The following is a 25,976-nucleotide window of genomic DNA, read 5'->3' on the forward strand; positions in this document are numbered from 1 at the left end:
AACCCTAGGCCCGGAGGAGAGGGTCGTCCCCACCCCAAACTCCTTTAAGTTTAAAACTACTAAACTGTAACATAAGTGCGAAAAAAGTCCAATTAAGATCTGATTTCAGCCAATATAGCCATTCTCGCCCACATTTAAAACCTCCAGTACCCTTATTTTCGTTTCTCTGTATCCCTGAATTTAGGCGTCCAGAGCACACGCGCTCGGACAGCCTTAGAGTAGCAGAGAGGACCTGAGGAGCTGCCCACTATCAGGCTGTGATAATCTCTGTGCTTCAGTTTCTTTCTCCGTAAATTGCATGAGCTAACACGTGTACAGTGGGGTAAAGCCAGGTCCTTGTTAAGGGCCGAAAAACTGTTTTTGGTAATCTGACCCCAGGATTGGGGTCCTTGCGCTGGCCCTAAATTACTGTGAACTCCTCGTTTTCCTCCTCCCCAGTTTTTAAAGGAATGAGGTTGGGTTTTAAGCTTCCCTGAAATGACTCCATCCCCGCTCCCAGGCCACTTGATCTGCCTAGATTTGTCGACCTCAGGCGGCGGCGCCCGGGCATCCTGTCCCCGCCCCTCCGTGCTCCAGGCCCCGCCCAGGCAACCCGGCCCCGCCCCTCCGCGCCTCCCGGGCGCCGCCAAAGCCCGGGGCGCGGATCACGCGGGCAGGAGCCGCTCTGGGCATGCTCAGTGGCAAGGCAGGTGGGGCCGCCGCGGGCCGCCGGGTCCGGCCGGGAGCGGAGGGGCGGGGGCAGAGGGGGAAGTGGGCGGGAGCCGCGGGCCAAGTGTCGAGAGCCGACGGCAGCCGCGGGACGCTGGGCAGGTGGAAACCCGCGTGGTCCGGGCCGCGATGAGCAATGGCATCGGTCAAGGTGGCCGTGAGGGTCCGGCCCATGAATCGCAGGTGAGTAGGAGGGCGGGGCGCAGGCGGGCCCCTGAGGCGTCCCCACCCGGAGGAAGTTGGTCTCCAGCTCCCCTCTAAGGCCAGCCTGGACTTAAGTGTCAAGAGCCGGTCTCCGGCCCACTGGGCCCTGGCTGTGGCCTCTGGGGGCCTGGACCACTTGAAGCTTTGCCGTTCCTTTCACACTGCCCTGGAGGGGCCCTGGGGGGTAGAGAGTTCACGAGGCCACGGAGGAGATTCCTGTTAACTCTTCCAGGTCCCATTAATTTGAAGAAGTTTGCTTCTTCTCTCTTTAAAAAGCATCAAGGGAACAATTTCACGAGGGTGTAAATCCATGAGCGTGGTCATGAGGGCACCAGAGCTGTTAGGCGAAGTCCCCCCAGTTATGCCAACTCAGAAGTTCTCTGTTATCAGTGTTACTTTTTTCAACTCTTAAGAAGTGATTTCAGTTCCCTGAATTTGAACCCTAACTTCTAATCAGTAGTTTAGCAGTTCTTAACTTAAGGTTAAAGAGTGGATGGCAAAACTTTAAAAACTTTTGTTTCCTGGAAAAAAAAAAATCAAGGACACTTAAGTACACGTGTTTGAAATATGCTGGGGGGGAACATAAACAGTTAACAGCTGGGGGGGAATTATAAACACATTTAGAATTTAATCTTGTATGTTTCTACGAAGTAATGCTTTTCAGAATGATTTGACTTTGCCTTCACTGAGGAATAGTTTGCTTTTTGGTGACTACTTTATAATCAGTTTTTACAAGAGTTAGCTTTTTAAATTGGTTTAAAGAACTTTAAAGAATGAAGTAGATCTAAATGGGATGTGTCCTTCCCAATTGATAGGAGCAGTTCACACAAGGCCATTTGTTTTTATTGGCTTCTCAATCAAGTTGGACATTTGACTTACCATATGGCTTTTGCTACTTTCTTTGTATCAACTTTGGAGGTCATCAGAAGATCATAAAATCAAGAGATTGCCGGAGCCTTCTTTGGCTCATCTGAATCTGTTTTTCTGTTGGCAGATAGGGAATCATTATTCTGGTTTATAACTATTGGAGACCAGTGCTTTTGTGATTTTTAAGTTATCTCTAAAGCTTTTTAGGGAAGGAGTTTGACTTTTTTGTAAGTCCTAAGAAAATACGTAGGTTTCTATGTATATTCAGTCCTACAAGACAAATGGACCCCAGAGTCATTAAGATGTTTTTGAAAGATTGTTCTTTATTTTGGATTTACATGTATATCGAAGTTCCTTTCCTTCTTTGAAATAAAGAAGTTTTGGAGCGCATGCTACGAGATTGTATTGAGTAGCTTTAGAAAGCAATTATTAAGTGCCGCCTACCAAATGCATGGGCATTGTGCTGGGTGCTGTCTGTGGGACAAGGTAAATGAGGTCTGCTGAGTGTCTTTCTGGTGAGGGAGGGACTGCAGACTAGTGGGACTCTCATAAAACCCTGGGTGGGTTGGGAGGGATGCTACTGGTGCGTGCCTTGACAGTGGAGGCCTGAAGCCCAGGTATGTGGAGAGAAGACAGGAAACATGTCCAAAAGCCACGTGCTTTGGGCAGATAGATGGATGTGATGATGTCTGTGCTCTCAGCAGAGAACTCTTGTGGTGGCATCAGGATTAGGGCGAGAGGTAAGGAAGCAGTAGTCTGGCCATAGGTGGAGATGGGAAGCCTGGAAAGATCCGCGGAGACAGTCTGCTGGCAGAATTGACGGGATTTGGCAGTTCATTGGGTGAGAAGGAGGGGAAAGGGGAAGAACACAGAGTCATTAACTGAGGTTTGATGCTCAGGGAGGTAGAAGAGGTTTGGGGAAGGTGGACGGTCAGGGGGGTGCATTCTCTCTTGGGTTTGAAAGTTATAGGAGATGCAGTAAGTGTCAAGTACAAGGACAGCGTCTAGCACAGGATGAGTGCTGTCCCAGGTGTTGACCCTGTTCACTGTCCGAAGTGTGGGAAGGACATCCGTCTCTTTGCTGGTGTTCAGTAGACTGTAAGAAACATGGGTCTCAGGTGATCTGAGGATTGACATTTGGAAATCTTTTGCACGTGGATGACAGTTTAAGAATGTTACAGTGAGGAGGGAATTTCTCAGCGGGAGAAAATCTTACTTTTATGTATAAAGCACAGATATTCAGTAGATTTTAAAAAAAGAAAATGTTTACAGTGAGAAGAAAAGGGATTCAGGGATTGGACACTGGGATATGCTTCTCTTTAGGATTCCAGGGAGAAGATTGGCTTGCAGCTCATGGAGGAGAACCAGCACAGCAAATGGTCATGGCGGGAAAGGAGAAAGTTCTCCCGAAGGAGGTGGTGGTGGTTATTGTCAGATGTTGCCAAGATGGTGCTCTGAGGATGCCAGTAAGATGAGGTCCTCGGTCTTGGAGACAAGAGCATTGGTAGCTTTCCAAAGAGCAGTTTCACGGGGAGACAGTGATCTGGAAGTTGGGAGTGAAATAGAAAGACATATACAATTGGCCAACCAAAAGTACTTGGCCTAACTCATAAGGAAAGGCTTCCAAGTTATAATGGCCGTAAGAAACCATTTTTCACTAGTGATATTGGTGAATATTAACTGAACATTGAGTGTTGGTGATGGAGTCATAAAGGATCAAGACCTCTGAGACTTCCATGCTGGGAAATTTGACAGTAGCTGTCCAGATTAGAGGTTTATAAAACTCTGTGGTTGAGGAATTTCATTTCTAAGATTTTATTTTATGGATTATATTCCTACCTACGAAGAAGTATGTGTAAGGATGTTTCTGCATCATCATTGGAACATCAACGAAGAAATCATAAATGATCTAAATGTACAGTGATGGAGGATTTGTTAAATTATTGCCTATTCATTTGGTAGAATGCTTTGTAGTACTTAAAAAAGAATGTGTTGATCTTAAGAGTTCCAAGATAGGGGATTAAGTGAGAAAAGCAAGATATCCACATACACACTCACTACAGTAGAGTTGTGTGAATGTGTGTGTTCAAAAATATGTACATAGAGGCACACGCATGGCCATACCTGTATGGAGTGATTCATAAGAAGCCTGGCAGTGGTCACTCTGGGGAGGAGAGCTGATGAAGAGTCTGTCCGGTGAAGATAGATGGCTTCTTTTTTGGTTTTTTCCTTTTACTGTTTGAGTTTTTACTTTGCTCATTGGTGGTGTTATAATTAATAATTGAAAACTTGTGTATGTAATTTTAAAAAGTTATCTAAAAAGTCACTGGCACTGGAGAAAGAATTTTCAGCTCGTCGTCTGGGAGGATTGAAGGAAGTTGTTAAAAATATTTTCCCCCAGTTTGATTGAGATGTAATTGACGCATCGCTCTGTGTGTCAGGTGTAGAGCAGAAGGACTTGACTCGTATATGTTGTGAAATGATTACCACGATAAGGTTAGTTAACATCCATCATCTCATGTAGTTTTCCAAAAAAAAAGGAAAAGAAAAAAATGTTTTTTTCCCCTGTGATGAGAACTCTTGGGATTTACTTTCTTAACAGCTTTCGAATATACTATCCAACGGTGTTAACTATAGTCATCATGTTGTACATGATGACTTATTTATTTTATAGCTGGAAGTTTGTACCTTTTGGCCCCCTTCATCCAATTCCCCCATTCCCTACCCCCTGTCTTGGGTAACCAGAAATCTGTTTTCTTTTTCTAAGTTATTTTTTTGTTTATTTTGTTGCTTCTTTTTTTTAAGATTCAACATATAAAGGCGATCTATACAGTATTTCTCTTTCTCTGACTTCTTTCACTTAGCATAATACCCTTAAGATTCATCCTTGCTGTTGCAAATGGCAGGATTTCCTTTTTCATTGCTGAATAATATTCATATATTCATATATATATATATATATATATATATACACACACACATGTATATATGTCACGTCTTCTTTATCCATTCATCTGTCGATGGACAGTTAAGTTGTTTCCATGTCTTGGCTATTGTAAATAAGAGTACAGGCGCTGAAGGCAAAGAGGAAGCAACCAGCCTGAAGGAAAGGCCTGGAGTGATAGGGAGGTGAGGTTGGCCGTTGCAGCCAGGCTGTTGAAGGATGGGGCAGTGTGGTGAAATACTGACTCTGAGGAGGAGCCTGTTGCGGTCACCAGTCCTCCTTGCAAGAAACACCCAGTGCTTGATTAAGGACAAGATGTGATGAATTTGTTTTTACTACTGTCCGAGAGGAGGAAATTTCTCCCTCTACCGCTCTCTTGAGTTCTTGTGGCTAGACTAATAATAAAACTGACCCAAGATTTAACAGGAGAAAAAGAAACAAATTTGTAAGGAATTGACCGGACAAAGAAACTTAGGTTTTTGTGTGCCCAATTATTGAAGAGCCTAAACAGAGTTTGGGCTTGGGGTAGTAAATTAAAGAAATAACAAGGCTCCGAATTCCCTATTTTTGACTGTAAGGGTGTCCTTCTACCTCCAGATGCAGGGAGTGTGCCCTTCACGTGGGAGGTTGATTCTCCTGCTCTCAGGGAAACAGAAAGGAGGGTGAGAGTGACCCTGTTGGATTGGCCGTTTCTTAAGAAACTTTAATTTAAAACAATTAATATGCCGTGGAGGTGTATTTTGGGGTGGCCCATCCTGAACCTCAACACTACCTTATGGCTTTTTTCTTTTTTTTTTGCGGTACGCTGGCCTCTCACTGTTGTGGCCTCTCCCGTTGCGGAGCACAGGCTCTGGACGTGCAGGCCCAGCGGCCATGGCTCACAGGCGTAGCCGCTTTGCGGCATGTGGGATCTTCCCGGACCAGGGATCGGACCCGTGTCCCCTGCATTGGCAGGCAGATTCTTAACCACTGCGGAAGGGAAGCCCCAAGATTGGCTGTTATTATTACTGTTACTTTTAGAATTTAATGATGGTACCTTTATTCCATAACACATATTTAAAAAATGTTTTACCAAAAAGAAAAAATTTGCTGAGTGCTGGCAACAGGCCAGATGTTAGCGTTATAATGTACTTTCTCGTCTTATAAGGCAGGTCCGCCCCAGGCCTTCTATTTGTGAGGGTTCTCAGCTTCTCTTCCCGATCAGCCTCTCAGGTAGAATTTGCTGTCATGTCAATCAAGTTAAAAACAAAAGAAAAAAACGCCAGTGGTAGTTTGACTGGGGTTGATGTCTTTAGACTCTACTGAAGTTTTCCCATTTTAAGAGCAGGAGTGTTGGGCAAAATCGCTCAGTGGTAGCCTCTTGGGTCTGTGATGACGCCAGTCTCTCGTGTTAAGGGTGGGTGGTGTCTGTCAAGATGGTACCATGCACCAGGCACCGTGCTCATTTCTTCACCTTGGCAACTTCCTTTCCCCCTCACACCAGCTCACTGATGGAGGTCTTTTCACCCCATTTTACAGACGGGAAACTGAGACCCCTGAGATAATAAAGTGCGGCTGAGCCAGCTCCACTTCCCTCCAGAGCCCTTTGCTTGGTGACTTCTTGTCCCCGGGCTCGCTGATGACAGAAGCCCTTGGCCTCAGGGGACGGCTGGGCTGGTGGCAGAGGAGAGACACAGGCACACCACACACGCAGATAACACAGAATCTGTGAGGGGATTCTGGAAGCTGGAGGAAGAGGTCTCCGGGGCTTCCCAGGGTCCCTTGGATGAGAGGGTGGGGTTTGAGTTGAGCCCCGAAGCAGGGGTGTAACCAGCCACCATTTAGGGAGCGTCTGTGAAGTGCTCGGCTGGTGCTCTTTGGACGTTAGCACAGTGGCCGCATTCTGCAGATGAGGGGCTCAGAGACCTGAGGTCACACAGCTGGGTCGCGGTGGAGTCCGGGTTGGAGCTGAAGTCTCTCTTACTCTCATTTCTAAAGCCCCTCCATTGTACAGAAGACTCAGATAAGAGGAGGGTGGGGATGGCTGGCAGGTGTCACCGAGTACAGTTACCCGGGAGCTTGGACTCACTGGAGCTTTGTGTAAGGATTAGTTGAGAGGTCGGTGGGCAGGGTGTTGTGAGGACATTTCTTTGTTAAGCTTGGGAGTTTGGGCTTTTATACTGCAGTCCTGTGCTGGCCCTTGGCGGCATGCAGCTCCTTAAATTAACTGTTCAATAAAATGTAAAATGCAGTAACTTAGTTGCACAAGTCACATTTCAAATGCTCCGTAGCTACATATTGAACAAGGCAGATAGATCATGTCCATCTTCGTGGAAAGTTCTACTGGACAGTAAGCCTGACCTGGGTTTGAATCCCGGCTCTGCACCTTCCTAGCTCTGGGTCTTGGCACTTTACTCAGGTGTTCTGTGCTTCAGTTTCTTCACCTGTAAGACGGAGATCTTCACAGGATCCCCCCTTGTGGGGCTGAGATGATGACTGAATGAAGTAACCCTTGCTAACAGTATTGGGCCCCAGAGTAAGGGCTCTATAAATATTGGCTACTATTATTAGGCACTGGGAGCTGCTGATGGCTTTTCAGAAATATAGCAGTGTAGGGAAATAATACCAGCATTCCAGCAACAGTGAACATTGATTGACTGTTTCCCAAGTGCTGTGCTAAGTGCCTTTTATGCACTATTATCCCACTGACTTTCCTGCCATATTCTGGGGTGCAAGACCCTGAGACCTCAGATGTCCTTTAGATTGGGCAGAGGCCAGTGCCGGCAGACCATTCAGAGAACTGGAGTATGACCGGTAGGGATGGGATTCTGGACCAGGCTGGCGATGTAAGTAACAGGAAAGGAGGAGTCAAAGGATGAAACTTACAAACAAAACCCTGAAAAAACCTTCATGGTGTTTTCTGATTGTGAAAATAATGTATGCTTGTAAAAAACGTCTGCTGAAAAGTATACCAAAGAAATCAAATTGAAAATCGCTCATAATTCCACGGATCCAGAGATGACCCCTCCTAAAGCTTTGGTGCATTTAAATCCAGTCTTTTTTTCCTGTTTGTGTAGCAGCATAACGTATAACTATCTTATATCCTGTCTTTTACGTTTGCAAGAGACATTCTGAAGACCAATCAGTAGGACATAGAGAGGCAAAGAGTCAGATGACTGAGAGGCTTGGGGCCCTATTAAGTGGATGAATGACCTTTGCCAAGGTCAGGATGTGGGATGAGCCTGTCGGGGTGGAGGGCCATGGTGGTCAGTTGAGTTGGTTCAGGATGCTGGTGGGGCTGCAGGTTGTAGGAACTCAGGTGAGTTATCAGCTCTGCAGGTGCATATTTGGAGGTGGGTCGCTTGAAGGTGGTAGCGGCTGTGGTGGCAGTGAATGTTGTCTCTGAGGAGGACCATGGTAAAGAAAGAAGGGGTGGGATAGCAGAACTGCATGACCTGGGTTAAGACCGAGCTGTCAGTAGCTGGCCGAGTGACCTGGGCAGGTTGGTTTTACTCCTGGGCTCAGTTTCTTCTTTTGTAAACAAGGACTCACTGAGCCTGTTTTAGGGGGTTTACAAAGTCAGAACTGTTTTCACACCCATAGTAAGATATTTGCTGTTTTTACTCTCATCTCTCACGAGGGTACTGTGGAGTTTTCGAGAAGCTACATGATGTGTGATGATGTCGTGAGTCTGTGTGCAGTGCATTGAGTCAAACATTTCTCAGTTTTCATTTCTAATATGGTAACTATAAATGGGTATATCAACATTAATAAAAGCTCTTTAGGCTCTTCAGTTATGTTTAAGAGTTGTAAAGGCTACGGAAGCCACAGCATGTGAGAGCCGCAGCTGTAAAATGATAGTGCATAAGTTGTTGAGGGGATTAGATGGAAGGGTGTATATGGAGAGAGTGTTTAGCATACTTCCAGGCATGTAATATCCTTTCAACAAATCAGAGCTGCTATTATTTTTTATAATCACCTGTTACTGACAACTGCACTTAAGGGCCAGGCAATGGAGACAGGAAGGGAGAAAAGCAGGAGAGTGAACGTCCTGGTCATCAAGGGAGAGGAGAGGGGGTCACCAGCATCGGAGGTGCTGCAGGTCGAGGTCCGAGCCCAGCTGGCTGGGGAGGTGATTGGCTCCTGTCTCTGGAGGGAACTGTTTTAGTTGAGGGGTGGGAGGGGATGCTAGCGGGGTTGGGGGCGGGAGGCTGGCGGTGGGGGCCAGGAGGTGGCACCTGTCGCTGCCCTTCCAGTTAACGGAGGGATTAAAGGAAGGAGAGAGCTCACCCCTGTTCACCTGTGCAGTTTGGCTCCTGTAATAAAATCTAATCTCCTTTACTGATTGTGTGAGGCGCTCAGACCCCAGCCCTCACCTGGGCATCGCAAACCTGGGCCTGGCAGAGAAGTGTGTGTGTGTGTGTGTGTGTGTGTGTCAGAGGTTATTTAGAAATGTCCAGTTGTGCAGTACGTAGATAGCACTCTGGTCTGAGCTGATTTAACCTACACATTCTCATTTCATGATCAACTTCCTAAATTATTTCAATAGATTTTTCTATTTTTGTGGGTCCTGGAATTGGGATGCAGTCTTGCTGAGGCCTGTTTTATGAAACGAAATACATTACGGCTAGACTTACATGGCCTGGGGGAGATGTGACAGTGCCCCACCACGCCCAGGCCCTTCCCCAGGTTGAAGCCTCTGGCTGATTTCCGTGATGGAGAAGTCCTTCCTGGGAAGGTTGTCATTGTTCCCTTGGATTCGGCCCAGTGACTCACATCAGGCACGACTGCTGGCGGGGCCTGGAGCTTTCCTTCACTCTCGCCCACTCTGGGCTGAGCATGTGTGTTTCCTGCTCTGTCCATTTCCAAGTATATTCATTATTCATTGTTGCTGCCCAGTGGAGGGGAAATAACTGTTTCTGTGATCAGCAATCTACTCATAGACACTTGGAGCAATTTCGATGGGATGTGTAGAATTTAAAGTCAACTGAGAAAGTGCTTTCACCCTAATGGTGTTGACAAGTAATTTTTTTTTTTTTTTTTTTTTTTGCGGTACACGGGCCTCTGACTGTTGTGGCCTCTCCCGTTGCAGAGCACAGGCTCCGGACGTGCAGGCTCAGCGGCCATGGCTCACGGGCCCAGCCGCTCCGCGGCACGTGGGATCTTCCCGGACCGGGGCACGAACCCGTGTCCCCTGCATCGGCAGGCGGACTCTCAGCCACTGCGCCACCAGGGAAGCCCCGACAAGTAATTTTTGTCCCCAGTGACTATTTCTAGCCACTCACTCACTTATTAGGAATTCTGTCAAGTCTTATGCCATCATTATCTAATTCAATTCTTGACAACAATCCCACAGGGGTGAATATTTTTATCTCCATTTTATAGATGAAGAAACTGGGGATCAGAGAAAGATCAGGTCCCCGCTCAAATGTCACTTCTTCTGAGAAGGCTTTATCACATTGCATTGGTCTCCTGGCTTCACAGCATTTACCATTATTGAGTTTGTGTGCGCGTGTGCGTGCGCGTGTGCACACGTGCGTGGGCATGTGTATGCATGTGAAAGGATTTTTGTTTTCTTGTTTCTTGTCTCTCTGCTTCTTGCCCATAAACTCCGTGAGAGCTGGTAACCTTGTTGGGTTTGTCTGTTTCCCTAGGGCCTAGAACTCTGCCTGGCAGAGATAGGTACTCAGAAGATATTTGTTGCATTAATAACTGTCATCTCCTCCCCAGTCTTTCAGTATGTGGATGCTTATAAGGAATCCGGGATCCGAAGCCCAGCATCCGTGGGATGCCTTACATTGCTCCCGTGAGCAGAAGGGAATTTTGATGATCCTCCTGTTGGGTATTAGGCTGGGGAGGTAGAAGAGAGCTGAGGAAGAGCCTGGGGAAAGGACAGCTTCAGGCTTTCCCTGTGTATTAAGTTAATTATACACAAATTACACATCAAATACGTGTTATGTTTATCTCTTAAGGTTAGAGAATTGGAGGTTAAACACTATGTTTCAATGATATATAGTTTATGGGACAGAACACACTTGTTCCTTTAGAAAAGGATTTTTTTTTAACTTGAAATAATTATACAGTAAAGTTCCCATATATGCTTCACTCAGCTTCCCCTAACATCAGCGTCTTACGTAACCACGGTGCAGTTGTCAGGACCAAGGCATCAGCGTGGTGCAGCCCTGGTAACTGGACATGGTTTTCCTGAGAACGTCCTTCTTCTGTCCCAGGAGCCGGTGCAGGATCTCACATTGGATATAGTTGCCATGTTTTCTTAATCTCTTCTGGTCAGTGACAGTTTCTAAGTCTCAGAAGAGTGCCAGTCAGTTATTTTTTAGAATGTCCCTCAGTTTGGGTTTCTCCCACGGTTTGTCATGATTAAACTGAAGTTATGCAGTTTTGGCATGAAAGCCACATAAGTGTCCTTCATTTCCTATCATGGGGGGGTCATGATGCCAGTATGTCCCGTTACTGGTGATGTCCACGTCAGTCCCTTGGTCAAGGTGGTGTCTGCTGGGTTTCTCCGCTGTATTGTTATATTTTTTCCTCTTTGTAATTAATACATATCTGAGGGAAATACTTTGCAGGAAAAGTTTTTGACTTCAGTTTGCAACAGTATTTATTTTTTGCCTGTGGGAACACATTTCAGATTTTCTAATAAAAGTTATTGTGAATATAAGATTCATTTAAAACATTTTTTTTCCCCTCTGACTTAGTGAGAAAGGATTAATCACATTTAAAATGAAGGACATTTGTACTTTGGAAGGTTGGTGACGATTGTACAGGACTATGCATTTAAAACATCTGCAGTAAGACCTTTATCAGCCCAATGCATGCTGATGTTTCTACTCTCTACTATTTCATTAAAAAAAAAAAAAAGATGGTCTTTATCCACTAATTTATGATCGGCGGTTTGAAAACACTAGTGTAGTGAATCTATTATTCAGAGCAGAACTTGGTAAAATGTGATTTTTCTACATGAGGGAACATTGAAATTAGGATGCTGTTAGAAAGTCAGTCCTCTTTCCTCTTGGAAGCTGGGGGTGAAGGGTGGGGCTTATGATCCCAAGAGGATAAATAAAGCTTAGAATGAGAATTTTCAACTTCAGAGTCTAGGATTCTGAGTCCACCGTGGGATACCCAGTATCAGGAGCTTGCTCTCTTAAGCTCTCGTGGCTTCATGGTGTCGTGGTCTCTTGCCGAGTGCACCTACTGATTCTTATTTTCAGGATTTATTAAACAGAGTCTAAGCCATCACAGTGACTCAGCTTGGGGCACAGGTAAACCACTTCGTGAGTTCCCTCTAAGTGGGACTTCAAGTTCCCCAGGGAGCTTTCCAGAAAAACTGATTCAAGGTGATGGAGGCTAGCTCGGAAGTGAAACAAGTTGCAGAGATAAAGCTTTTAAAAATATTGGGTTTTGGTCTGTTGGCTTTCTTTTCGTAAAGTTAGTGTTTTTATAGGAGCTATCTCTGCTTGATCAGATAGAAGGGCAACTAACTGTGAGAAAAATGTCAGGAGTCCTGGGCCGGTGCTCATATAGGATGATCCAATTGAGATGTTTTTCTTCTTTTTTAAAAAATTTTCATTTTGAAATATGTACAGAAAGTTGCAGGAATAGTGCAGAGTTCTCGTGTAGCTTTCACCTTATACAGCTGTAGTATAATTAAACACCAGGCAAGTAACATTGATACAGTATTATCCACTGATCTGATTCATCCAGATTTCCCAAGTTGCCCAATAGTGTCTTTTTCTCTGGTCCAAGATTCAGTCCAAGATGACACAAGGCATTTAGTTGTTTTGTAAAATATCTCCTTTTTAATTTAGCTTTTCTTGTTCTTAGGGTCAACTTTGACTATACTGATATATTAAGGATGAGAATAGGTAACTGCCCCGCCCACCACCCCAGTACCTCTGTCCACTCAAAGGATTGAGGAATTTTGCCTCCTGGTGTCCTTGGTTGTTTGAGCTGTTAACACCTTGGTTGGATTAATTGTTCCCCATGTCAATGCAAAGGACAGGTGGGGACCTTTAATCCCTGATGGGGCTTTTCCCCAAGAGAACCTTATTTCCTATAACCTAAGTGTTAACTTAGCCTGTACATTCTACTAACAAACAGCTTTCAGATTTTCTGTTCTTTCTGATGAGTAATAAATGAATTAAAGGACCAGTGGAAGGAATTTATTCTTTCTTTCCTGGAACATAAGTGCTCTGAAACTGATTTGATTGTCTCTAATTTGATCTTGGCTGGAATTCCTCTCTCTTTTGATTTTAAAAAGTCAGAGGATCTTGTGGTTGTTTCTGCTTTTACCATCTTTTCCCCTCCTCCTTTTATTCTACTCTGACTTTTGAGAGACAGCTGTTGATAATCAGTCCTGGATAAATCCCATTTATTTTCTCTACCATCTTTCTTTAGCCTTTGGACCGTGCTTTTAGTTATTGATTTGCCATTTCTTATTCATTCATACCCTCATTCAGCAGACAGTAAGTGCTGTCTCTGTAAGAGAAACTGATTTTTTTTGTGTGTGAGCTTTTCCTTGGAGGGCATACCTTTGAACTGTGGCTGGATTAAATTAGCAAGACAGAGCTTTCACTGCCCCATGATCCCAAACTTTCACACAGTGCTCAGTGAAGGTGCGAGAGAGGCATGGGTGTTGAAGGGTAGGTAAATCAGGTGGTCCCAGGGTTGCATCCTGGCATTGCCACGAACTACCTACATGGTTTTCTAAAGGATACTTTAGTCTTCTGGTCTCTTCTTTCCTCATCTGTATAATGGGGACAATATTACCTTATTTGTAAGGTTATTTTAATGGCTTAAGGAATTAATGGCTGTGAAGTGCTTGCACAGAGTAGGCACAATCAGTGGTAACTTATAATTTTGTGTTGTACCTCTTCGGATTTCCCATGAATATTGTGACGATGGAGCAGAATCTTACATAACTCAGCAATGAGTGGACTTTGTCCACTCGTCACCAAGTATTAGGTTCTCTGTGTAAATAATAAAGTACAGTATGTGTTTGGAGGAAGGAAAATCAACGTGAGCTCAAGCCTACAGGTAGACATTATGGCAGAAATGGAGCTTTGAGGTCTGCCTAGGCTTCACATGGTGAAGAGTAGGTGTTTTCCTGGTGACCTTGGCATCTGTCTGGCCGTTGAGCTTTTCTTGGGCTTTTTTCTTTGGTCAGAGAGGAGCAAGGGCATGATCCCTGCTTTCCAGTAGCTCATGATCTAGTGGGAGCAGTAGCCACAAAGAGAATGTCCCCTGCTGTGTGGGTGACGATGGGTGTTCAGGGCACAGTGGTGTGTGGCTGTAGAGGTGTTGAGTGTAGCTCCTTCTCAGGGCTGGGAGGAGTATCCTGGAGGATTCTGTGTCTGAGGGCAGGACTCTGTACAGTGAGTTGGCCAGGCAGACAAGGCGGGCAATGGCATTTTAAGCAGAAAGTGTCCAGAGGCCCTAAACTGTGGAGTGAGATTGGGGAGCTGCAGTGTTGAGACACTGCTGACATTTCAGCTGGCTGGTGAGCACAGGGGCGGAGAGGTGAGAGGTCCAGATTCTGGAGGTTGTGCTGTCTGGACGTTATTATTGTTTCTTCCTTTCCACTGCTCTAAAATGATTTAACTTAAAGCTGATTCTGTAGATAAAGGGAACCATTTTACAAATGGGTGTAACATGATGAAATTTGTGTGTTAGAAAGCCAGGGAGTGAGACTGACAGGCTGATCTGGGGGGCCATCAGGTGTGACTGAACGTGGAGGGGTGGGAGCTAGTGCATTGCTGTTGGAGTGGACCCACTTTCCCGCCCACCTGCTCTGCCACCAGCCATCCACCCATCCATCCATCCACCTGTACACCCACCCACCCACCCATCCACCCATCCATCCATCCATCCATCCATCCATCCATCCATCCATCCACCTATCCACATACCCACCCATCCATCCACCTATCCATCCTTCCACCCATACTTCCCCCCCTGCCCCCGCCATCTACCCACTCACTCATCTCCTTACCTAGCCATCCACCTACTACCCAGCCAAACAGCTGGGGAATCTTTTTCTTTCCCTTCTTAACCAGGAATGAGTGAACTGACCCCTGGGCACCTCTTTTTTCCATCCTTTGTCCATACCAGACTACAAAGTAGACATCAGTGTATTGATAGAGGTTTCATCTGCCTATCATTGATTGATTGATTAATTCATAAAGTATTTAAACTCTGCTGGGTGTATGCCAGGCCTTGTGCTAGACCAGCAGTTCTCAAAGTTTTGGGGATCCCTTAAAAATTGTTGACCCCAAAGAGCTTTTGTTTTTGTGGGTTATATTGATATCTTTACCACATTAGAAATTAAAACAGACTCTTTTTAGAACAGAAGAATACACAAGCACACAGTCCCTCAGCCATCAGAATGACCCATCGTCACACACCTTGTAGCCTCTGGAAAACTTCACTGGGCCGTCTTGAGTGAGAGTGAAAAGGCAAATAATAATGTCCTGGTGCCATTATGAAAATAGTTTTGATCTTGCAGAGCCCCCCAAACCATGAAAAGCCACTGGGCTGCATATTGGGGATACGGTGGACCACCAGCCTGGCACAGACCTTGCCTCTGTGGGACCAGGTCCTGTGGTGCATGTGGAAGCCCATGTTGGGGTCTCACTGAGACTTGGGGTGTTGGGGGAAGGCCCTTGGAGGGAGAGGCGGCTCAGTTGGGCCTGCAATGGGCATCGGCCGTGGAGGACAGGTGTAGCGGGTGGAGGGAACAGCACGTGGAGGCCCAGAGGCCTCCCACGAGGGCCGAGAGCAGTTCCTTGTGGCTGTATGTTAACGTTGCATTTGCTAGAACGGGACCAGCAGTTTGCTTTCTCTGTGTGGCTTCAGCGTGATGTGATTTTATCCACTCATTTAACCTCAGAGGCAGACACAGCTGTTCTCAAGTCCCTTCCCTGTGTGACTTGTGGCAAGCCCGGGGCCAGGTCTCTGCACTCCTGTTGGAGAGCCTCCTATTTCAGATGCTGAAGTGGGTTTGTCAAGCTTTGAAAATGCCAACAGCAGAGCCACGGAACGTGAGGGGCTCAGAGGCAGCATCGAAGTGTGCAGCAGAGTGGAGGCCAAGTGAAAAAGCTCGATTAATCATCAAAGAACAGGAAGGCGACACTTGAGAGCTGAGGCCTCGAGTGAAACAGAAGCAGAACTGCTCTCTGATGTCATCCCGTTATCAGTGAGACTCCTTACGGAGGGGCTGGCTTTTGCCCCCTCCTCCCCTCTGCCTTTGAAATGACGTCCAAACTAGAGGTGTGGGTCTTGGCCAGGTGCAACCTGAGACCTCCTTCGCCCTGTGTGGCTGTCGTAGGAGGGGCCTGCTTTATTGTGCGTGGACTCCCTGCTCAGCCAGCCGCAGAGATGAGGCCAGACCTGTTTTGCTCTCTCTCTGTTTTATTGCAAAAAGCCTGGGGGTATCAGAGGGCTTTCTTACCTCAGGCCCTCCTGGCTTGATGATGAGGTGATTGCTCTTATTTCTGCCTGTAAATTGTGGTAGAGTATTCAATTTCAAGGCACCTGGGATGAATTCTCGAACTAAGAACTTAGAATGCTACACGGGCATTACAGCTCCGGGGGTGGGCAGCTTCATTCTTCCAAAGGTGTCTTGAGTTCACGCAGGGTTGAAGATACTGTCAGGGAGTTGTGAGAATTAAGGAGGGTGCAGCCCACACTGAAAAGACAGAAGGACATGAGAGAGAAAGCCCCTCGCTGGTGGTTTCTTTAATAAATCCTCAATACCTGAACACATCAAACCTATTTGCTCCTGGTTGAGTGAGATCATATGTTGTTAAAAGTCAGCGTGATTAGTTTCGGAGCCTCTGCCAGCATTTCCATGGCTCTGTCCCCTGTCCAGGCACCACGGGTTGGGGGAGGTAATGACATCCAGCAGAAAGTGCATGAAGTTTGAGAAACCACGATCAGATCCTTTAAATTTGCCGCCAGTTCGTAATTTACAAAAAGGATCTTGCTGTTAGAGGCACAGTCCCTTCTGTGAAGTCTCTGGGTTTCCTGGGGTGGGGGGGAGGTGGGGGGCTGAGGGTGTCTCGGCTCCCAGGTTTGGGGAGCCAGGCGAGGAGCGGGGAGCAGGCCCTGCTCTCCTGTGGATGCTCCCAGAGAAGTCGGAAACCCAGATTTGTATGTAAAACCTTCTGATTTTAAAAATACAATGAATTAAAGATGTTTTATTTATTTTTATAATTTTTTATGAGGTAGAGTTGATTTACAATGTTGTGTTAGTTTCAGGTGTACAGCAAAGTGATTCATTTATATATATAGATATACTTTTTCAGATTCTTTCCATTGTAGGTTATTACATGATACCAAATGTAGTTCCCTGTGCTGTACAGTAAGTCCTTGTTGTTTACCTATTTTATGTATGGTAGTGTGTGTCTGTTAATCCCAGACTCCTAATTTATCCCTCCCCCGGTAGGTGTTTTAGAACATGGCCTGTACCAGCCCTCACCCTGGGATGCCATTGTAAAACTTCTGGTTTATAACGGAGGTTTAAAAATCGTCCTCCTTTCCTTGTTCGTTTAAGACTGTTGTTCACTTTACACATTTCCCCTTCCCACCTCCCTACAGTGTCAGTGTTGTCCGTTTTTGTTTTGGGGAGGGGTCATCTTTGAGTGTCCTTTGCTCATCCCACTGTTGCGCCACAAGCCTCTGTGAATTTCACTGAGTGCTTAGAGATGCTGGTCCTCTCCTGGTTGCCACGTAGATCAGAAAAGAGGGGACGTGGGGGCGGGTGCCCCTGGGAGATGCGGCTCGGCAGGGAGCCTCTGTGGGCTCTGTGGGGGGCACTGAGTAAGGACAGCGTCTGTGCCTGCGAGGCTTAGTTGACTGCCACGGACGTGGGGTCTGCCGTCTGAACCTGGCACCCCCTCGGAGGCAGGTTTGGGGATGGGTGGACAGGCCTAGTGGTCCTCAAAGGGTTGGTCGGTTACAGATCCAGAACCTCAGCCCGGCTCTTCGGACCCGAACCTCAGCTGCAGCTCTGAGCACGCTGCCTGCCCACGCGGGGGGCATTTTCTCCTTTGCCTGGGGTTTTGGTGGCCTGCTTGGTCTGTTTCCCTCTCTCTTACCTGGTGTCTCACAGGTCCAGGTTATGGTTTGTTTTCCTTTTCAGGCTTTGGTGGTGACATCTGAGTATGGGTGAGTCCCAGCTTGTCCCTCTGAAACATTCAGCAGAAGGTTGGGACACGGGCCTCCGTTTCGAGCTGAGGCTTACCACCCCGGAGAGTCGGGTTTAATGAATATGGGGTGCAGCTGGGCATCAGAGGCTCTAAAGCCCCTGGAGAGCCCTGGGGCGGGAGGCCTTGCCGGGAGGTGATTGACTACATGTGCTCCAGGGACCGGACGCCCCCGGTAAGGTCAGCCTGCTCTTCTGTTGATGGCCTGATGTTTTGCAGGTGAAACTTTCTGGGGCCCTGCCTCCTCTCTCCCAGTATAAAAACGTGGGTGTTGTTGAGGTAACGATTGGACCTCTTTTCTGGGCCGACTTTGTTTCACTTACGATGCCGACTGAAGCCCCGTCTCCTTGGTCCGGCCTCCCTGCCACTCACCCCACCCCCAAGCTGGCTTTGCTTTTATAGCCTGTTTGCTCTCACCCACTGCGGGTGATTGTGGGCTGTTGAAGGGCAAGAACTGTGATCATATATCTCTGCATCCCCAGAGAGCCTCGTAACGGGGAGGTGTTTGTGTTTGTCCGTTGACCTAGTCCTGCCTCTGGCCTCTGTTGCTCCCATTAATTTAATATATGAATGAGCATTGCATGCTTGCCAAGGGGGACAGGGAGGGAGCTGCTGGCCACGGTGCGGGAAGGACAGCGTGTGTCACGTCTTCAGGTCAGACAGGGTGGATTAAGTCAGAATAACTAGACGTAATTCACAGGCATTTAAAAATAAGTGAAAGAATTTTGGTGTTTCCGATACTCTTGTCTTTTTTATGAACCGTGGCCTCTGGATTGTGTTGATGAAGGTAAGCATTTTATAAACAGAATTTACGAAGATCAGCTATATGGTGGCTCCTCATTTTTCTGAGATCTGGCTAGAAAATTTGGCAAAATATATTTTCTGGATTTCCTCCATTTCCGTCTCTTTTGGGAAAGGAATGCAAAGGTTTTGTTAAAATGAATCGTCCCACCAGAATGTAAGTTCCCAGAGGGCAGGAGAGGCACAGTGAGCGTTTGTTGAATAAATGGATGGATCTTGGGTTTGTGCCGGAAGTGACAGAGCATATCGGTGGTCTGCTGGTGCCCGGCCTTGTGGGGCCTGCTTTCCTCTGTCACATCTTCCAGCAAAAAATTATATGTGAGGGAAGCTCAGTACTTTTACAGGTGAGGAGGAAACAAAGGCTCAGCAAAGTTAAATGAAGTGCGGAAGTCACAGAGCTAAGAACCAGGATTTGCACCCAGCTCCCCGAAGCCTAATGCTCCCCCCACAACGATTAACCCACTCTGCTGGGCAACACCAGATGCAGGGCTTGGTGGAAATGCTACTCGAGACCAAGACTGCATCTTATTCCACTCTGACTCCAAGTGACGTCTTCTAGAGAAAAAGTCCTGCAATTTTGTTTATGAATATGTTGCTTGTGTGTTTGGAGAAGCACATTGAAGAAATTTGGCCACATGCACATCCTTGTTTTTCCTGTTTCCTGTGACTCAAAAGAGACAGAAGGTCCCTGTGCCTTGGTCTTGGAGTCAGAGTCACAGCTGTGGGTCTACAGGGAGAGTGAGCTTTGGAGTTAACATCTGCCGAGGGAACCGGTATTTATGGGGCAGAACTCATCTGCATTTAAAAATTGAAAACATGTAGTAAACTTGGAAGCATTTCCTTCACTTTAGTGCTTGAGTTTAAGAAAACTGTCTTGTTTTCAGTTCATGTGTTTCATTCTTTCATTTGCTTACTCATTCATTCGTTCATTCATCCATCCAAGTGCTTGCTGTACATAAAGACAGTCTACATACTGTGGGATGTATCAAAAGCAGGGCATTATCTCTGCCTTCAGGAAGCATCCAGACTGGTGGGGAAGACAAAATGTACTGGCCCAGCAGTAAATCGGTAGAAAGTGGAAACTGCTGTGGTGAGTGATGGGCTATTGCAACTCAGGTGTGGTGTGTTGCGGGCTGTCACGCAGCAGATGTGGTGAGTGATGGGCCATCACACAGAAGCTATTGGCTGGGGCTTGTTCTGGGAAGGCCTCCTGGAGGAGGAGACATCTAGAAGTGTTTTGAAGGATAAGTGAGATGGAGGAGAAAAGTACCTTCCAGGCAGAGGGACCAGCGGGGGGATCTTTGTGTGTCCTGGCAGAAGGGCTAGTTTGGAACGTGGCAGGGAGCTTGGGTGACACGTGTGTGTGGAGCTGAGGCTGGATGGACTTCTTGCGCTCCCCCATCCGGCGCCTGGTGCAGTTGGTGACTTGCACCTGTTTAGACTAATCTTCCCGTGAACCCCTTAAACGTGCTGACCTAGCCCACTGGGATCCCTTGCTCCTACCTTCAGGAGGACGTAGCTGAAATCAGGTTAGGGGTGCTAGTGTGCCCTTGGCGGTTCTCTGTGGCTTAATTCCTCCAGCCTTTCCCAGCGCTGACTATAGGAGCAACTTTGAGCCCGTCACTTAACCTCCAGGGCCTCGGTTTCCCTCTGGCTGAGACCAGGTGGTGGGGTCTCCTGAGCCCACTTCTTGTCACCGCCATTTACCTGAGCCCCCTCTCGCCTTCAGCATCTGGGCCCCAGGTGCTCCCCCTGCAGCGTGTCCAAAATTCCCTGTGAAAGTGTCATTGTCATCTTCAGTCTCAAGCAAAATTTAGTCCTTCATGGTCTGGGGCTTGAGTTTTGTAATGTATGAAATTCTTGAGCTATCTTCCAGCTTTTCCTAATTGGGACCAGGGTTCCATGACAGAATTAAGTGCAGTGCCCAGAGTAAGGCATTCATTATATGCCATGAATTAACTTTGCTCCTGTGCTTCTAGAATGCTACTAGTTATGTGCCTTCTTTAGGGGAATTGGGAAAATAGTTACTTGGTGTATGCACATATTATTTTCCCTTCCCTTCCCTTCTTTCTTTCTTTTTTTTTTTTTTCGGTACGCGGGCCTCTCACTGTTGTGGCCTCTCCCGTTGCGGAGCACAGGCTCCGGAGGCGCAGGCTCAGCGGCCATGGCTCACGGGCCCCAGCCACTCCGCGGCATGTGGGATCTTCCCGACCGGGGCACGAACCCGCGTCCCCTGCATCGGCAGGCGGACTCTCAACCACTGCGCCACCAGGGAAGCCCCCTTCTTTCTTTTTCACTGCAAATTGAATCAGAAGTTTTCATGCTCTTTTGCTACCTGCTCTCTCTCTCTCGATGGTGTAGACTTCAGAAGAGAGGCCCCAGCTGGACCCAGCAGAAGGCACAGCCCTGCGCTGGATTTTTATTCTGGAACTGGGGATTCAGAGGAAGGGACGAGACCACTGAGCAAAGCGTGTCTCAGAAGGAGCTGAAAGGCGGTTAGGCTTCCACGCTCTTCAGGATCCCAGCTTCTCAGAGTTGAGGAGGGCATCACTGGGCAGCGAGGGTAGCAGCTCTCACGCCGGCGTGGTCATCGGCGTCTCCTAGGAGGTTAAATACAGATGCCTGGTCCCCGTCCTGGAGATTCTCTTCTGGGAGGTCTGGGCTGGGCTCTTCACATTACTCTGTTGCTCGGCAGGACTTTGGGACCCAGATCTGGCTGAGCTGTCTTTTGGATGCGTCTCTGCTCTCATCCCCGGTCCAGCATCTCCCACGTGGCCTGTATTAGCCTCCTGACTGGTCTCGCCCTACTCTCCCCGCTCCAGGGTCTGAGCAGCAGCTGAGGGATCATTTAAAAATATAGAAGCATTTTGCCACCCCCGTGCACACGACCTCCCGGGTCTGTGGCTTCCTGTCGCCTCTCAGTTCCTGCGAGGCCTGGCATCATTTGGCCCTTGCCCCCTTTCTGATCTCGTCTTGCTTCCCCGCTCGTTCTCCTGCAGGCCCGCTGGCCTTCTTGCTCTACCCCCAGGCCTCTGACTGGCTCCCGCCCTGGGGCCTCTGCACCTGCAGTGCCCTTCCCAGGTCTTTGCCTCGCTCCAGTTGGCCCTTGGCTCACACACCACCCCCTTGGAGAGGTCTTCTGCGACGACTTGCCTCCCCCTGCCTCTGATCCCAGTCCTAGCCCATGACACCCTTTCATTTCTTCCCAGCACTTAACCAGTATCTAAAATGGTATTGTATTTATTTTTTTCTAACCCCTCCACTAAAATGAAAACTCCAGACAGTACTCTGTCTGTGTTGTTTATTGCTTTATCCCTGTGCAGAGAGAGTGCTGTTTGGCGTTTGACAGTCTCACTAGTATTCGTGGACTGAAGGAATACGTAAACCTCCCCCTCCGGCGTCCTGGGTAGGGATCAGTTGGCCTCGGGCTAAACGTCCTCGGTGATGATTCTGTGCATCTCAGGGCAGCTCAGTTTGTATTGAGACACTTCTGATTGTTGGGCTGTCCTTCCTTCAGCGGAAAACTGAAAGCAGGTGTCTGCCTTCTTTCTGGCCTGGGAGCCCCAGCTCCTCGCTCCCTGCTGGGGAGTTGGGGATGGTGGAAGCTGCTGCCCGTCAGCACCCTCTGCAGCATCGATTTAAGGGGACTTGGGGTGGTGGACCCTGTGCTTGATGCCCAGAGCATCCTTTGCTGAAGGGCTTCTTGCCCGGCCTCTGGAGTGCTGTCTGCACGGCCTTCAGTGTCAGCCCCGCAGGGGCCCTAGCCCCTTTCCCAGGCAGCCTGTGGTCCTGGTCCCTGGCTGCACAATGCGGGGGTGTGAAGGGGCCACTGTAGCTCCAGAACAGTCTGTGGGGTCAGCCAGGGCTGCCCCTGGATCTGGTCACAGCCCGCTGCTCCCTCTGCCCTGTCCTGCTGCCCCCTCCTCCTTTCCCAGGGCCTGACCCTAAGGGCACAGCCTAATGAACACCCTGCATGCCAGGCTGCCCCCCAATCGTCTGTTCCTCTGGGATCCCAGCCCAGAACAGTTGCCTGTTTGCGTAAGTTTTTAGGTTTATTACACCCTCTGGAGACCAGGGAAGATCATAAAAGGCACAGCCTGATGGCCCCGTCCCGCAGTGGCAGGGGTCAGCGGAGGCTTTCACTTGGCCCGAGATGCTCCCGGCATGGCATCTGAGGCTGTGACGGCACTGCTGCCCTTGGCTCAGCCGCGGAGCAGCCCCCGGGGAGCGGAGGAGGGCTGCGCAGACTCCTGGCTGGGATGTAGGTCACGGTGCTGCTGACCTCCAGCTGAGCACTGTGTGGCGAGGTGTGTTCCGAAATGCATTCAGGTTGATGGCCTGAAAAAGCCACTCCTGGATTTCTTTCAGGAGAACAACCCTTGGGCTTTTCTCAGGAGTCGAGCTGATGCTTTTGTGATTTTTATGGACAGCAGCTAGGTCAGCAAGATCTTTGAGTGTTTAGGATCGGCCAGAAAGGGGGAGGAGTAGCCTGGGGAGAGAGGGCTGCAGGAGAGTGGCCCGCCCTGGGTTTGATTTCACACTTTGACACGGGCGAGGCTGCACCTCTTGACGGAGCATCCACTGCTGCGCTGGGGGTTGAGGCTGCTCACTCCCTGGGCTTGGGGGAGGGAGGCGAGTGTCCACATGCATCGAAGTGGGAGAGCCCGCTGGGTGCTCCCGGGGCACTGTGGTGGCAAGTCAGCAAGCCGAAGTGAAGTCTGAGTAGGTCTCAGGCAGTATTTGGGATACAGTTATACTAAAACATGACTCGTTTATCTGAGATTCACATTTAATTGGGTTCCCTGTAGTTTGTCTGGAGTCCTAATAAGGGAAAAGGAGACGTGCCATTGGATGGGGTGGAGAGACTGAGCAGCTCACCGAACACTTAGAGAGCAGGACCGCTATCCGAAGAGGGGGCATCTGGTCTGGGGTTGAATGTTGACACCACTGAGCCTGGTGGACATGCAGAGGGTGGGGAGGGGCAGAGGCAAATCTAGGTGGTAGATGGCGACGGTGGGGGAGCTGTGGCCAAGGTGAGCTGTCCTCTGTGTGGCCGGACAGTCAGGAGGGGAGGGGCGGTGAGCCAGCCCTGTAAGGACCCGGACGCACCCCGGGGCGCCAAGGAGCCACCCCAATGCTTAAAGTCAGGGGCTTTTTGCCTTCTAATTAACTAACTTATTTTAAGTAAAGTAATATCGGATCACGCTGAAATAGTTTCCACAGGGAAGTGTTTTAAGTTCATTTTCTCATCCCCTGAGGTCCTGCTCCTACGTACTCTCCAGAGGTGACCAGCTTTCACTGCGAACAGCTTCCCACTTATCATTTCGGAAATGTCCAGGGATGTTCTGTGCATCTAGAAGCATAGACGTGCATTTCTCTCCATGTTATTTATCTGCCTATTGGACTGCAAACTGTCGTCTGCATGCTTGATTCTTTCCCCCACTTAACGGTGTTCCTTGGATTTCTTTCCGTAGTAGTACTCATGGAGGTCATGCATTCTTTTTATTTAATTATATTAATTAATTTGTACTTCTATTTTATTTTTAAATTGAAGTAGAGTTGATGTACAATAATATATAAGTTACAGGTGTACAATCTAGTGATTCACAATTAAAAATTTTTTTTGGAGTACAGTTGATTTACAATGTTGTGTTAGTTTCAGGTGTACAGCAAAGTGAATCAGTTATATGTGTACATATATCCACTCTTTTTTAGATTCTTTTCCCATAGAGGTTATTGCAGAGTATTTAGAAGAGTTCCCTGTGCTATACAGTAGGTCCTTATTAGTTATCTATTTTTTTATATAGTAGTGTGTATATGTGAATCCCAGTCTCCCAGTTTATCCCCACCTTTCCCCCTTGGTAACCATAAGTTTGTTTCCTACATTTGTGACTCTATTTCTGTTTCGTAAATAAGTTAATTTGTACCATTTTTTTTAGATTCCACATATAAGTGATATCCTAATACAGTGATTCACAATTTTTGAAGGTTATGTTCACGCATTCTTTTTAAAAATAGAGTTTAAAGTTTTTGCTCTTGGGTGTTCTGCCACCAAAATGAAGGCAGTTCAATATTGGTTCATAGTATGTAACTTTTCAGGTGACTTTGGGGATGCTGGTTCACTTTGGAACTCAGGGTGAATTAGCCACTCTTATTATAATCTTCTAGGCTAGTGGCCCAGTTTGGGGATCTCAGTGTCACCCAGTCCAGCTGTTTTATTATGGGGTGACCAAACACCATCAGCTGCATGAGTGGAATCAATCTAAAATGCTGATTAATTTAACAACATATTCAAAGTGTTTGAATTAACATAGGGTTATTTTTTTCTAATAAGCTTTCTCCTCTTCTCGTATCTGCGAGCTGACATGATTCATCTCTTTCTCTGACTGGATATTCTGCATCTTTTCCTTTCTCCTTCCCTCCTCCTCCCCCCTCAGTATTGATCTATAACTCAGCATACTTACTCCAGCGGGTTCATTTGTAGCGTCTTATGATCTAGTTTCCAGACCTTTTAAATAAATTACTTATTTATATGAGTGAACCATAATTGACTTTTCACTTGAGAAACCCAATTCACCAAAGTGGCCAGGCAGAGGCATAGTTCATTTTGCTCTATTATCAAGTCAGTGTTCAAATAATATTTTAGGATGATTTATTTTCCTCAGCATGAGAAAAATGTCAAGATTTATTTCCCATGTTTCGTAAATGTCAGAGGAAATTGACCTGGGACAGGGAGACGTCTCAGTGCCTGGTGTCGCACAGTTTTCAGCTGAAAGACTGGAAGACAAAGCACCCAGCGAGCGCTGGTTGCCGGCGTTGCCTTTGTGCCGGGAGGGCTCAGGTTGTGGGGTGAAGAGGAAGTGGGATCCTCTAGACCAGTTGGGGAGATGACACCAGCAGGGGTGGAGCCCATGGGGGTGGGATGAGCCGGGTAGGCGTTCCTGAAGGTTTACAGGGTGGGTGAGTCAGACCGGACCTGGGACAAGCCTCGACCGACCGAGGGCCTGGGTGGGAAAGCCAGAAGCAAGGGTGGTGAGGGGGTCATCGGGGCAAGTGGCCCTAAGGAGGGGATGCGCCTGGCGAAGGGCAGCTGGTGGGGAGAGCATTCATTCAGTGCTTTCATCAGTTGGTCCATCACATTCAACAGCCGTTTTGTGAGCACCTCCAAGGCGAGGCACCGTGCCTGGGCCTGAGGGTGTAAACCGAGTAGGCCTGGTCCTCACTCCTGAGAAGTTCTCGGTCTGGGGGGT

At 47.7% G+C, this 25,976-nt stretch overlaps 1 protein-coding gene across 4 annotated transcripts in view; it reads left to right on the forward strand.

Annotated features, from left to right (window-relative positions):
- The first annotated feature begins 754 nt into the window (after nucleotides 1–754).
- The window catches only part of LOC113626476 (kinesin-like protein KIF16B), a 280,843-nt gene continuing 255,621 nt past the window's right edge, over nucleotides 755–25,976 (forward strand). For all 4 annotated transcript variants that reach the window (XM_027118145.1, XM_027118146.1, XM_027118147.1 and 1 more), the window contains exon 1: nucleotides 755–891. In XM_027118145.1, the coding sequence (XP_026973946.1) occupies nucleotides 845–891 (47 nt within the window). In that variant the 5' untranslated portion in view covers nucleotides 755–844. The remainder of the gene's footprint in view (nucleotides 892–25,976) is intronic.

Source organism: Aethalodelphis obliquidens, unplaced genomic scaffold (genome assembly GCF_003676395.1).
Source record: "Aethalodelphis obliquidens isolate GAN/ISIS:26980383/991018 unplaced genomic scaffold, ASM367639v1 scaffold18, whole genome shotgun sequence".
Lineage (NCBI taxonomy): Eukaryota > Metazoa > Chordata > Mammalia > Artiodactyla > Delphinidae > Aethalodelphis > Aethalodelphis obliquidens.